This window comes from Tetranychus urticae, chromosome 3 (assembly GCF_039701765.1).
Source record: "Tetranychus urticae isolate SD_2017Ah chromosome 3, NJAU_TeUrti_SD_1.0, whole genome shotgun sequence".
NCBI classification, from domain to species: Eukaryota; Metazoa; Arthropoda; class Arachnida; order Trombidiformes; family Tetranychidae; genus Tetranychus; species Tetranychus urticae.
In genome coordinates this window covers 1,783,454-1,797,559 of record NC_142960.1, presented here as the reverse complement: position 1 = coordinate 1,797,559, position 14,106 = coordinate 1,783,454, and the positions used below count along the sequence as shown (strand labels likewise).

Sequence of the window (14,106 nt, the reverse complement as noted above, 5' to 3'; positions counted from 1 at the left end):
AGATTAACGGTTAATAGTATTAACATCAACCTCATATTGAGGTTATTATCGTCAACAATTATACATCATCGAGCGATAATTATTGGAAATGATAAAACTCAACCGCAAAACAAAGCAAAAGGAATCACAAGAGAGCAAAAGATCAGAATAACAAGAGAAATATCCCAAACGATAATCAGTATCATCTGAAAGCTGCAAACCATCAACTCAACCGATAATCAAAAAATGTTGCACAGTCCACTTGAACATTCAATAATAGTTATTAAGCTATAAATAATCATGAATCTTAACACTTACAACATAAATCCTCAAACACTAAACAACAAAAGAAAAGAAACAACAGAAATTTTGAGCATTACATTAACAACATAGGTCAAAAGATTCAAAACAAACTGAATGAAGTCGAAATTATCGCTTCAGAAGAGTCACAATACAGTTAGTAATCATGTTTACCAATCAAATTCAAACAACCTGATAATAAACAAGAGTAATTGGTGAAAAAAATCAGACAATAGTTCAAACACGAGCCATGAAAAGAACAATAGATTAATCAGTTTTCCAGTTGATAAATAGTTATAGCCGAAATCGGTTATAGTCGGCCTGATGGTCTAGGGGTATGATTCTCGCTTTGGGTGCGAGAGGTCCCGGGTTCAAATCCCGGTCAGGCCCGGTATTTTTTGTTCGCAATAACCGACTCTAGATCCGTCAAAGTCTAGTAATTTTTGGTAAATCTTATTCAAGAGACTCTCGCGTTTCTTTTAAATGTTTAGCGTTAGCTTTCAACTAGATTTTTCCCGTTAATCGACGATTTTTGGATAAATTGGAAATCTTTTTTTTTATCATTTTACTTCATTCATTTTTATTTAAATAAACTTGTGTTCATCTCTTTCATTACTTATTTTGATTGTTGGTGTTTTTTATTATAAAATGTTTGCTATCAAATGATTTCTATTCCAACAAAATATTTTTGCATCTTTTTTATCAAGGATTTTTCTTCTAGTATTCTGATAGTGTGATGCTTAACAATGATTTAGTTTTTTTTCCGCTAATTAATGTCACTGTTGATCTCTCTCCTTACTTACTTTTTTTGTGACAATTGATTTAAACACAATTACATTTATTACATTTACTAGAATAACTTGCTAATTTCCTTAAAAAACATACAATATCCTCGGGATTTGATTTTGATTAATTTTTTTTTGTATTGTTTTTCGATACTTTTTCTTTAGCAGGAAATATTGTTAAATTTAGTAAAAGTAAATTCTTTCTCAATATATATATATAAGTTAATCTGTATCTGTACAACGATTGCTAACTAATAATTTAGATAAATCCAATCATTTTTTAACCCAAATAGGAAAGGAAGGCTCTTTGTAAGATCCGTAATTAGATAAAGTAATAAGATGAAGAAGGAGGTTAAATCGACTAAGATTTAAAGTTGGGAGGAAAGAGAAGAGAGAATTGGTGGTTTCGGTCATGGAGGTGGAAGGAAAAGATAGCAAAGGATAACAACAGTTTCAACAATTTATAATCTTATACCATCTTCAATATTGTCTTCAAAACTCATATTAGCAAAGCCTCCAGTTGGATTGATGTTTTTGTCCTTTTCTTTTTTACTTTTTTTCTTCTCCTCTTTTTCACTTGACTTGATTTTTTCTTTACTTTTCTTTTTATCTTTTTTGACCTTTTCTTTAATTTTTGATTTGTCCTTTTTGTCTTTCTCTTTTTTTGACGAAGACGATGATGATACAGTTACATCTTCCTCTTGGTCTTCAACAGACAATAAACCATCTATATCATCATCTACCTCCTCAACCTTGTAGGCTTTGACTGCTTTAGACGATGCTGCTTTGGGTTTGATAACTTGTTTTGATTTAATTCGGTTATCGACTCCGGTTAATGGTTCCCTAGTATTATTACCAATTGATGTTAAATTAGATCCAGACAAGGAAGGATTGGTGTTAATCGTTGATGAGCTTGATACCACTGTTGAACCAGAGAAAGCGGAATCATTATAATGAGGAGCAAAACCAGCTGAAACTGATTGATTAATTAATCTTTGAGGAGAATGACTTTTTTCAGAATTCGGTCGAATTGTCGATGATACAGGATAACAGGGGAGTACCTTGGAGAGCGGTTTAATTGGTGCAGGAGGTTTAATTTTACCCAATTCATCCAAATTTAATCTTTCATCTTGATTTGTTGATCTCATTTTTGTGTTCGTTTCATGATTTGACAGTATAGGCAAATTTATTGGATTTGTAGGACCAGGCAACATAACATGATTATCGTTAGCAACAAAAGGTTTAGCACCAAATAAATCTTGAGACTCCAAAGCTGTTGATGACGATGATGTAACAGGCTTAGGAGGTAAGTTGGGTTTGATTACATATGATTTCATAAGTTGTGCTGGTTGAACATTATTCTGTGTATGATGATGATCAACTTGGAACAACAATGATTGATTGGTTTTATTTGATGGAATAGGATGATGTTGAGTGAGATGATGGGGCCGTTGAGACTGTTGCTGTTGAGACTGAATCTGTAGTTGTCTTTGTTTTTGTTTCATTTGTTGGTGATGCAATTGATCAGCTTGTTGTTTCTTTTCTAACATGGTGGAGTGAGCTTTAACAGTTTGTTGGTCAAAAGGAAGGCTCCCAAATAGGTCTTGATTATTTCGGTTATGATGTTGACTTAACTCAGTATCCTTGAGAACTTGAGCCAGAAGATTTCTTTCGACTTCTCGATCCACATCACTATCATCTTCAACATAATCACTTCGACCACTACTTCGGCCTTCTTGATCTTCATAAAAATCTCGCCTTCCATCACTCAAATCGTCAATTATGTGCTCTTTATATGGTATGCTGTTTTCATTATCTGTTGAAGAATCACTATCCTCGTCTGAATCCTCAGTTTCGTCTGAGTAGTCATCATCATCTGAGTCATCTTCATCACAATCAGAATCTTCCAATAAAGGTCGAAATCCATCTGAATGACCGATTAAAATATCTTCATTTTCAGAGGAGCATATATTTGAAGAGTTGAAACTTTGTGAGTTGGACATGGACTTCGAGATTTCAGGTGTCGGTGAGCGCGTTGATGGAGGGGCCGGAGGAGGCGGAGGTGGTACAGTCAAAACAGGTATAGAAGAGGCATTATTAATAGATATTGAAGTCACTTTTGGTCTGGAGCGAGGTACAACAGACGTACCCTCAATGGAAACTACTTTGGGTGTACATTGTTGTTGATGTGGTGGTATGGGCGGTGGAGCTCCGGTTGGTAAAGATGATGTCGATGATGGTGCAAGTTGAGAGGAGCTGTTTTGGTTAATCGATATGATGGTGGGACCTGAAACGTTTACCAGTTTTCGATCCAAGCTCGAGTATAATTGTGATGTATCCTGGTTAAAAGGCATGCATCCAAAAGGATCTTGATGACGACGATTACATTGAAAACTGAGTTCAGTATCTTTCAAAACTTGAGCCATCAAATTCCTTTCTACCTCTTTATCAACATCACTATCATCTTCACTACCATTTTGTGAATTAAATAATTTATCGGATCGCTTAGTAACCACCGGAGTAGATGCATTTAAAGGATTATAAGGTTTCATTTCATGCGTATTCAATCGATTAGGTTGATCAAAATTTGAACTAGTTTGAGCTATCTCTTCTTCATCAGGCTGTTGATTTTCTTCATCTTCATCATTACTATCTTCTAAGAGAGGTTTATAACCATCTAAATGACCAATTAAAATATCATCACTTGGTGTAATGTGCAACGTACTTCCAGATGTAAAACTCTGAGAACTAGACATATTAGATTTAGGGATTTCTCCTGAAGGTGTAGGAGAACGGGTTAACGAAGGTGGAGGAGCTGTTAACACAGGAAGTGAAGTAGCATTGGTTATGGTTACTTGGGCTGGTTTAGGCCGAGATCGAGGTGCAACTGACGTGCCCTCAGCTTGTGCTTTAGCCAGGGCTATTTGCTGTTGCCGCTGTTGTTGTTGTTGAAGCTGTTGCTGTTGTTTCAACTTTTTAGCTTCAGTTTCTGTCAAAGGTGAAGGCAATCGATCAATTTGGGGTAACAATGAGTTATGTATATTATCAACTGGACAATCGCGATTTGAAAGACGAAACGCCATAAAAGACACTTGGAAAATGTCCGGCCTAGTATCCGGATCTGGTTCTAACATGTAACGAATGAGAGAATGTAGACTGGTAGAATAAGGTGAATTATCTGGTATGGTGAAGAAGCCATTTTGAATGGCTAATGTTGATTCACCAAAGGGCAGAGAAAAAAAGCAAAGTTTATACAATAAGCATCCAAGGGCCCAGATATCTGATTTTGTCGTGATTGCTTTACCACAATACAAATCAACCATTTCAGGTGATCTATATGAAAGAGTGGTATACTTTTTAATCTCCTCTTCCATCTCTGTTCTGGCACTCGTCGAATAGGTATGATCAACAACTTTGGTTGTTGCACTTCCAAAATCACAAAGGACATAATTACCAGGTTCAGAAATTAAAATGTTTTCAATCTAAATATGTCGATGTTTTAGAGAAAAAAAGAAAAGAAAAAACAATTGAAATTGATATTGATATTCTTAAAATAAATTATAAAAAAGATCATCATAATGGTGGGAAATGATTATTATTTTGATGGCACTATTTTCTATTGTCAGGTTAATGGTGTCGTTTGAAAATGATTGACAGAAATATTTGCGTGCAATACTATCAATATAATGTGCTTACTTCCCTTGTATGTGTGTATGGTTGCTAAGTTAATAAAGAATACTAAAAAAGGTTTACAATGGAGTGAGGGGTTCAAAAGTGAGTGAAAACTAACATCAAAACAGCATCATCATCTGATTACTTACCTTAAGGTCTCGATGAATAATGGGAGGGTTATTATGGTGAAGTTTGGCTACAGCTTCACAAATATCACAAAATATCTTCAAGACTTGTTTCTCTGTAAAGAGGCAGCCTGGAGTTGCAGACAACGAAGATGTGTTGAAACTAGCAGTTGTATCTTTAAGTTTTTCATTCATAGATTGAAGAACAGAGCCTCGACAAAAGTTCATCAACATCAAAACCTCGTGAACTCCTTCACCGACATAGTTAATTGCAGATTCGATCAGGCCAACACAGTTTTTATGACCAGATACCATTGATGCAATAGATATCTCAGATTTACAAACATTAAGATCATGATTGTTGTTGACAAACATTCGTTTCAGCGCATATCTGGTCCCATTAGAAGCTTTAACTAAAAACACTAAAGCAAAACCACCTTCAGCAATAACATCTTGCACGGTAACTGTTATCCGGCCTACATTAAATACTTTACCAATATAATCTTTACCGGTGGAAGTTGATTCATTTGACGTAGTTGAAGGAACCGATGAGGTAGTCCTTGAGGAACCAACAATACCGTTAGTATCACGAGAGTTACTTTGACTGTTCTCCAATCGTTGGAATAGTTTTCTCATTTTCTTAGGCTGATCAGGGTTATTAGAGAAAATCTAACTGAGTATCTTTTGATTTCTTATTAATTTTTGCCCTTTGTCTTTGTCTTTTTTTTGTGTTAATCAAATGGCGTATTTACTTGATAACCAAAGTGTGACGATCTTGTTAATTTGACTATTACTTGTGATTGAATCCTTGGTATAATGTTGCTTTAAATATTGAGGTCTAAGGACAAAATTGTCACCTCCTCCACTGAGACCAGAGGATGCAGATCTAACCAAAATCATGAACAGGAGTCTTCCTTTTCTCCATCAGCCATCAATGATGAAAACATAGCCCGGTGTTTATCCCAATGTTAAACTTTCAATGATGCTATTGGTAAAATGATGCACTTTGTGATGATTGTTACAGGATGAGGAAGAGAGAAGGATAAATTGAGATTACGAGAATAAATGATGGACAAAAGATAGAGATAGAAAAATGTAAAAAGAGAAAGACAAGAAACAGGGAGAGCGAAGAAAATTCAAGCTGATGATATATAAATGTGTGGTGTGTAAGTGTAAATAGATGGTTTTGTTGTTGATGTGTAATATGTTTGTGGCCAATTCACTGTAGTAAAGTTGATAATGATTCTGGCTTGGTCTTCAAGTGTTTCTAAATAACTATGGAAAACAGTGAAAACACAGAAAAAGGGTTGTAATTAAAAAATGAACTGAATCCAGAAAATTGAGAATGCAAAGTAACAAAAGAGAGATTGAGAGAGAAAAAGAGAGACAGTCAGATAAAGAGGGAGGAAGAGAGATAGACAAGGAGAGAGAGGCTTAAAGAAAGGGGAAAAATCGGAAATGTATTGTTTCTGAAGTTTAAGATTTGTATTTTTACCTGAATTTTGAAAATCCAAAGCAAAAAATGAGTAGATAAAACTTAAATCAAATTAGTAAACAACAGTTTAATAAGCTAGTAAGCATAACAATCTTAATAAAAATAAGCAATATTTCTTACATTCACTCTATGATTTTTATACATTTTGTATTTTTTTCTCTTACTCTATTTTACAAAGAAAGATGGCAGCACTAGAAATCAGTTGTTTTGCGTGTTTTTTAATTTACAATTGTAACTCAATTTGATGTAAATCAGTTAATTTTTGATTTCGTGGTCAGTAAGCAATTAAAATCGCAAATTTTTAACAAGAGACTCATCTAAGAAGCTTTCGAAAACATGGAACCATCATGGGATAGTTTAAGTCATCAATTCCTTCATTGGACTCACAAATCTAACTCTTTAACCATCTAAACACTTTAGCTTTGTCATTTAATTTCAATTTTATTAATGTTTTGCCTGTTTCATGCTTTTATCAATCCATCTTTAAGAATCTCAAATTTCGTTCAGTATTTCATTCAGTTAGAGCTGGATTTATTTTCCATATTTACAGTGAATATCATGTATCTTTCTCGAAATATCGGTATCTGTAAAAATATCTGTAAGTAGGTGAAATCAACAAAATAATGATTAATGAAATTTTGCTCAACTTTACTTCATAATTGTAGTCGTAATAATTAAATCAGTGGCCAGTTAAATTAAAAATGACGTGTTTTCTTATCAACATCCGTAAATAATTTCATCATTGAAACAACCGTAATGTTGAAACAGTTTCTATTGAAATTTCATCTAAATGATTTAATATCTTTCAACTCACGGGTTTTATCAATCAATTGTGTATTCGGGAGGTAAATAGAGTCGATAATATTACCCTTTTTGGTTTATGATTTAACCACAGATTCCAATGATAATACATTATATGATTAATAAAGCTTAATAAAATCATATGATTATCAATGATTGTGATGTCTGTCTCAGTGTGGGCAACAAGTATCAAAAAACTGCAACTGTTCAACAGAAGGATATTTCCAGATCAACCGCAACAAATATTGAAGCTAAATCTTGTGACTCATTTTACAATTAATAAACAGAGTGATTAAGTGTTAATTTAGGTGGAAATTAACCTTAGTAAATTGTTGAAAAGCCAATGTCAAAGTTCCTTAAGGTCTTGATCCTGTAAATAACCTTTGATGCTTTGCAAAAACATGGACACAATGAAAATATTTAATAAAATTGGCTGTAACAATGAGATTGTCAAAGGTTAAAAACATATTAACAATAATTATGCGAAACAATTAGCTAATAATAAACAACAGACTTGATATAAAACATGGTCAATGTGTAAGTGTGTTGAATGGCCTAGAGGCCTTTGAAGCTTGAAAAACAAGGTTAAACCAAGGTCTAAGAAAAGGTTGAATAGGTTGAGGTAATGGGTCAAATATAAGACATAGACTTGCCCAAAAAAAAGGTCGTGTGGCCCATCAACATCATCATCATTATCATTATCTCTGATTACAATAATAGAAGTAATAATAGTATAATAAATATATATATGAATGTTATAACTGTTAATCTCTGGGCTGACCGTATGTCAATCTACTTTTACTTGTCATAGTTGACTTATTTCACCGTTTAATTATTATCTGTTGGCCTTTTATAACAATAGTCATAATCAGTGACTCGTAAACCTTGGTAAGGCCTGAGTTTAGTGTCTTGAGTCTGACCCTAGAAGCTAGAAGCTGTAGGCTTCAGGTTTAAGGCCACAGATGAGACCACATGTTGTCTGTTGCACACTTTTTTGGCTTTACTTGCTGTTTAATGTCATTTTCAAAACAACAGCAACAACATTCAATCCATTTATTATTAATATTACAATAATATCACAATTATTTCACTTAAATCTAATCACCCATCGACCCACAAGTTTTTCAAAAACAAAATTAACAACAATAACAATAAAGGTAGACAATTATTAAAGCAATTTAAAATCAAGAAATGCAAGAAATACCAGAAATGTATTTCACCATTTCATAAAATACAAAATTATGAGTTATTCCTCTCCTCTTTATTTTAATACAACTAACTTCAATTGAGAATATTAAATTTATGTTTTTTAAATTATTTTACAACATTCATTAATGGTCAACATTACATTTAAATTGTGCATTAACATTGAAAATTTAGAGTCAAATGGTTGGAAGCGCAATTTGCTGGTTATCAAAACCATTGATGGAATGAGACTTTTTGATTGAATCAACATTTAAACAATCAAACAAGGCCAATTGCATGGTTAAAACCAATTGAATGATGATTTACAAATCAAACTTGAGAAAACTGCCAATTAGTTAATCAGCTGCAATTAATTGAAAGCAAGCCTAATTGTAAGGTGTAAGACGGTAAAATTTGAATAGAGATTTTGAGATGAAAATGAAACAAAACCTTTTGTTTACCCTTAGACTATCAGTAAATTGTGTTGTTAGATTCCTACTCTAGTTGAATACTAATCATCTTATGTAGATCCATGAATAAGTTCAAGATAATTTAGTTTCATCTTGTTACAGTAAAATTTGTTGCTATTGTTGGTCGGGAAGACAAATTATAGGAACATTAATAAGATATAATTTGCGGTGGAAAACAATTTGTTATTTAAGTGTTGCCAATGTGGTTAATGGTTAACTGTGTTAATATGATTTGAGAAACGTTAAGGCCATTAATGGAAACGGTTAAAATGTTCATATTGAAGACGAGGATTCCTTTGACTATCTAACTGGACCAACCCTCCTTCAAGATATAAAGTCAAATCCAACCTTCTTGGCTTGGCCTCTTTAACTTGCCTGGCTCCGTGTATAAGGTTGAGTCTGTAGGTTACACCGATCAGAGATCCAATGGGGTTCAAGCTGTAACAGTGAGTTGGAAGGTAAACAAAAGTGCAACTTCAAGAGTTGATCATAAATTGTTTATTCACTGTTTGTTTCACCAATCAAATAAGTTAAATGTCGTTTACCTCGACCAGAGCAACTATTAACCATCACCGTACTCTGGATAGTTTATGTACAATCAACGGCAATCAAATCATTTAGTGTTTCATCTTTAAGCCTATGGTAAAGCTACGTTCATCACATGTTATCATCGGTATAATACTGCAAATATTGTCTTTAAATCAGCCACTTTTTTTATCCAATCTTTGTGTTTAATTAACCGGACTGGCCAATGATTAATTACATGGTGACCTCGACTGAATTATCTTGTAAATTGAACTTTTGTATCGATGCCATTCTGGGGAAAACAATAACTTCATTAAGAGGACAGCAAACAGCAGCAACATCAAGTCCTTTGGATGGAGCTTCCAGAGTTAATTGTAGTGTTGACCGGGAAAATACAATTCCAAATGGATTTGATCGTTCACCTATTAAAATATCAAATTATTCAATTGAAAATATATTAGATTTACAATCATCTTCATCGGATGAACCCTTGAATTTAACGCGCAAATCATTGACCAATGAAACTAGAGGAGTCTCTTGTTTACCTTTGCCCTGTGATAAGGATCAACATGAACCAGTCGACTTGATAGCCACCAGTAAACCAACATTAATTAAAAGCTGTGGTGAACGAATCTTCAAGTGTCATCAATGTAGTAAACAGTTTAAACGATCGTCCACCTTAGCAACTCATCTGTTAATCCATTCCAATATACGTCCATTTGGGTGTCCTTATTGTCCCAAACGGTTTCACCAAAAGTCAGACATGAAAAAGCATACTTATATACACACCGGGGAAAAGCCTCATCAATGTAATGTTTGCGGTCGATCGTTCAGTCAATCATCTAACTTAATAACCCATTCACGGAAACACACTGGATATAAGCCATTTACATGTGATTTTTGTCCTAAAGCCTTTCAACGCAAGGTTGACTTGAAACGCCATAGAGATGTCCACCATTCAAATGTCAACATTAACAACTCTATTCATCATTTAATATCATCCAGTTCATCTCGATCATCTTTACAATTATCATCACAATCTTCGTCTTCGCTGTCACCGACATCATCATCATTGCCTTCACCTTAACCATTAAGCATACGTAAATTAATGCCTTTGACCAAAAAATATGAACCTCAAATATGGATTTACAATTACAATTTAGTATTCTAAATTTTTTACCAATATTATTATACAATGAATTTTAATTCCTTTTCTTTATTGTCTCTTTTTTTAACCTTAACACTCTTTTAAACCATGTTCACAGTTTTAATCAATAACACCTTTAGTATTATTTAATAAATGCCTACAAATATTATTAACAGTTAATGAACTTTAAATTGTTGACTTTAATACACTCACAAAAATCAATAATCTAACAATTAATTGAATGGTTGGTTTGTTCAGAGCATTGTTTGCATATTTTAGAGCTTGAGCTGTAATTGAACAATCGTAAATATAAATTAAAGGTTGAATGATTCACTGCGATGAAAATCCCAGTTTAATTATTAACTTACAAATTAACAAAATCGGTTAAAATTATTTTAATCCTCACCAATGATGCTAAAACATCACCTGTTGAAAGGTAAATATAACTCAAACACGTAATCAGCAGAAGACAAAGAAAATGAAACAATTTGAATAATCAATTCAGGCAAATGGGCGACCTGTTAGTAGAGTCCGCATTTTTGAAGCTTAATTGCAATATCATTGAATTATTTAATCTAATTTTTTAAGAAAATTAGAATAGATAAAAGTCTAAAAATTGATATTTTTCATTTGATACATGAAAATATTCCTCTTCTACTGAATAATCTGAGTTCTTGCTTGAGCCCGGAAAAATAGTTAGCCAAGAGTTTTTATGCTATTTTATTCGATAAACTCGTCAAAATTTTTGGAATGAATTCAAATTTTTGCTCAATTCTGTCTTCTTCAACGCTGGATCTTATAATGAGTCCAAAACTTTTCAGTCGACCTTGCTTGCGGTAGAATAGGTTGCGAGCGTTTCGACTTTTTGTCTCATCTCACCTTTCAAGTGAAATTATTATAAAAATTTGTATTATTGACAATTATAATAATCGCAATAGTTTTAAATTACAATACAATAATCTTGCTTGTTTTGATTTTTACAGTGAAGATAGCAGAGGAGTGGAGTGAAGGTTCAAAACAAATAACGATGAAACGTTAATAAAGATGTAAAGTTTTCTTTCCTTCGAGTTTTTAATCGAGCTTTCAATGACAATAAAAATTTTACATAGATAAAAGATATAAAGTGAAAAAAGTTTTATGGATTTGATAGATTGACATTAAATATTGATTGTTTAAAGGAATAACAATTGCATTTTGACATTCTTCTTTGAAACAATAGTTTCGGGTAAACAGAGAACTGGATTAATAAAGCCGATTGAATTTTTAACTGATTCAAAGTCTATTGGTGCAGGTTTATCGCTTTGATCTGTTGAAGTTTGATAAAAATGAGTTAATAATGATATGCCAGCAATACCAAAAAGTGTATGAAAAGGATCAACCACGTTTCCCGGGCGATCAGAAAATCCACCGGTTTCTTGATCTTGACATGCTAAAATGAATTCAGCCAGCTTATTGCGATCAATCCAATGCAAACGACCAATCATTTGTAATGAAGCTAAAACCCACCACGAATAACACAAATCAGGAAGCTTTTCTGGTCGACCATTAAGACCACCGGAGGGAAGTTGCCTTTCACAGAGCCACCAGCCAAGAAGATCAGCATCAATCTTGTCTAGAAAACCTGTCAATGCCAGTGCCCCTAATGCACAATACACAAGACCAGCATGGGATTCTGAACCAGGCCTAGAACCAAAACTTCCATCAATTAGATTATTACACTTCATAATGAAATCCACAGCCTTTTCCACATTTATTTCATCTAATTTATCGAGAAGCGAAAGAGTTGCAATGGCCCCAAAAGAGAATCTGACATCAATTTCACCCCATTTATCTCCGAAAAAACTTCCATCTTCCTGTTGCAAGGATTTGACATAAGATACAACTTTTGAAATGTCAACAACATCTTCCTCCAAAGCATCTAGAATGGTTAATATCTGGATGGCACTCAAGGTGTGAAGAAGATGAGGATCGTGATTTTCAGATGGTCCGATTCCCCCGGAGGAGTGTTGACATTTTCTGATTAAGTCCAAAATTTCAGCGCGATGATTAGCCAAGTACTCATCGCCTTGAAGTAAATTAATTGCAGTTAGACACCAATAAATGCCACTCATTTTCAAATGTTCACTCATTGTTTGCTCTAAAGATCCATCGGTGGGAGCACAATTCATAATGAAGTCTTTATGCTTATCGAGAATTAGAGGAGGTAAAGTTTTTGGCCCACTCATGTTTAATAATGAATATGACTTGATCTTTAAATATTACCAAATAACTGTGAGAATAAGTGAAAACACAGAAAAGGATTGTAATTAAAAAATGAGCGACAGAACCCAGAAAATTAAGAGTGAAAGAAAGATAGTCAGGTAAAGATAGACAAGGAGAGATAGGATTAAAAAAAGGAAAATATCGGTAAATTTATTGTTCCTGAAGTTTAAGATTTGTATTTTTACCTGAATTTTGAGAATCCAAAGCTAAAAGAGAGTAGATAAAACCAAATCAAATCAGTAAACAACAGTTTAATAAGCTAGTAAGCATAATAAAAATAACCAATATTTCTTACATTCACTTTAGTATACGATATTGTTTTTTTTTATCCTCACTCTATTTTACAAAGAAAGATGGCACTAGTAATCAGCTGTAATGCCTTTAAATTACAGTGATTACTGACTAGAGATGGCAGGATCAGCGAATTTTCAGCTCGATTTTCTGATCCCAAAAAATTGAAAGATCGAGCACAAGATCGACCTGGAATGATAAGATCAAACAATGTGCCTTAAAACATGTGTCTTCAAGCCAAAAGCTAATTTTTAAGATCTTTTGAGACTTTTTTGTGTTGAAAATGTCAAGGAAAAGTATTTTTTCTGATATAATTTTGTTTGTAAAAATCAATCTCACAATGATCTTGTCAGATGAAATCGAAACATTATCTGCAGCTGGGTGATCATCGCTCAGAAACTGCCCCTGATACACCATTCAAAAGGCACATAATTTTTCCGTCCTTTTAAAGTGAGGTTAGTATCAAATTTCAATTTATTAATAATGATTTCTTGTGAATTTTATTCAACTTTTGTTCGTGAGATTTTAACTAAAAACTCATCAGTTTAAGTTATAATGTGACAATTGTGAGTGAAATTTTTTCTATTAAGCAAGATTGTGAAGTTTGTCCAGAATCTTACTAAGCAAGGTAAGTATCGCCCACGAGTATATTTTTGACTAATCCACCGTCGTCAATCGTTCGTCTGGCCTCTAAAATTTAGACAGAGAAAAAGAAACAAATTGATTCTGTATTTACTGGATATGCAGAAACTTCAACTACAATTGGGAGCAAGAAAGGACTTGGAATAATCTCGACTCAACCAAAAGAAAAGTTAATTCCTTCAATCTCATTCCAACAAGAAAAAAACAAATGAAGTAGATTGACTCACAAATAATCCTGCAGAAGCTAATAGAAAAATAATATCTAAAGCCAAATCTAACCAGAATCTGTAAGAACTTCGTAAAGCTAACAATGAGACAGACAATATCACCAACACCACAGAGTCCAAGAAAGATACGGAATATTGCAGATTTACTGAATTTTTACAAGGTTCATTAACGATTCTTCTATGATGATAAATAAATAACC

At 33.4% G+C, this 14,106-nt stretch overlaps 3 protein-coding genes, 1 long non-coding RNA gene and 1 other non-coding gene across 5 annotated transcripts; 3 read left to right on the top strand and 2 right to left on the bottom strand.

The window, feature by feature from the left end:
• The first annotated feature begins 597 nt into the window (after positions 1 to 597).
• Positions 598 to 669, top strand: TRNAP-UGG (transfer RNA proline (anticodon UGG)). The gene has a single exon. It is a non-coding gene; the product is annotated as a tRNA-Pro (tRNA).
• Positions 670 to 1,100: 431 nt separating this feature from the next.
• Positions 1,101 to 6,487, bottom strand: LOC107365805 (uncharacterized). Its single transcript, XM_015933377.3, has 3 exons — positions 6,357 to 6,487; positions 4,886 to 6,136; positions 1,101 to 4,546 (listed from the first exon to the last, which is right to left on the bottom strand). The coding sequence occupies exons 2-3, from the start codon at positions 5,495 to 5,497 to the stop codon at positions 1,526 to 1,528; spliced, it is 3,633 nt and encodes a 1,210-aa protein (XP_015788863.1). The 5' UTR covers positions 5,498 to 6,136; positions 6,357 to 6,487; the 3' UTR covers positions 1,101 to 1,525.
• A 2,529-nt stretch (positions 6,488 to 9,016) lies between these two features.
• Positions 9,017 to 10,675, top strand: LOC107365809 (uncharacterized). Its single transcript, XM_015933382.3, has one exon. The coding sequence runs from the start codon at positions 9,564 to 9,566 to the stop codon at positions 10,422 to 10,424; it is 861 nt and encodes a 286-aa protein (XP_015788868.2). The 5' UTR covers positions 9,017 to 9,563; the 3' UTR covers positions 10,425 to 10,675.
• Positions 10,676 to 11,531: 856 nt separating this feature from the next.
• Positions 11,532 to 13,063, bottom strand: LOC107366005 (geranylgeranyl transferase type-2 subunit beta). The gene is made up of 2 exons (XM_015933584.3): positions 12,932 to 13,063; positions 11,532 to 12,753 (listed from the first exon to the last, which is right to left on the bottom strand). The coding sequence occupies exon 2, from the start codon at positions 12,707 to 12,709 to the stop codon at positions 11,657 to 11,659; it is 1,053 nt and encodes a 350-aa protein (XP_015789070.1). The 5' UTR covers positions 12,710 to 12,753; positions 12,932 to 13,063; the 3' UTR covers positions 11,532 to 11,656.
• Positions 13,064 to 13,188: 125 nt separating this feature from the next.
• LOC149093148 (uncharacterized) lies at positions 13,189 to 14,091 on the top strand. The gene is made up of 2 exons (XR_016200035.1): positions 13,189 to 13,665; positions 13,785 to 14,091. It is a non-coding gene; the product is annotated as an uncharacterized LOC149093148 (long non-coding RNA).
• Positions 14,092 to 14,106: the final 15 nt, after the last annotated feature.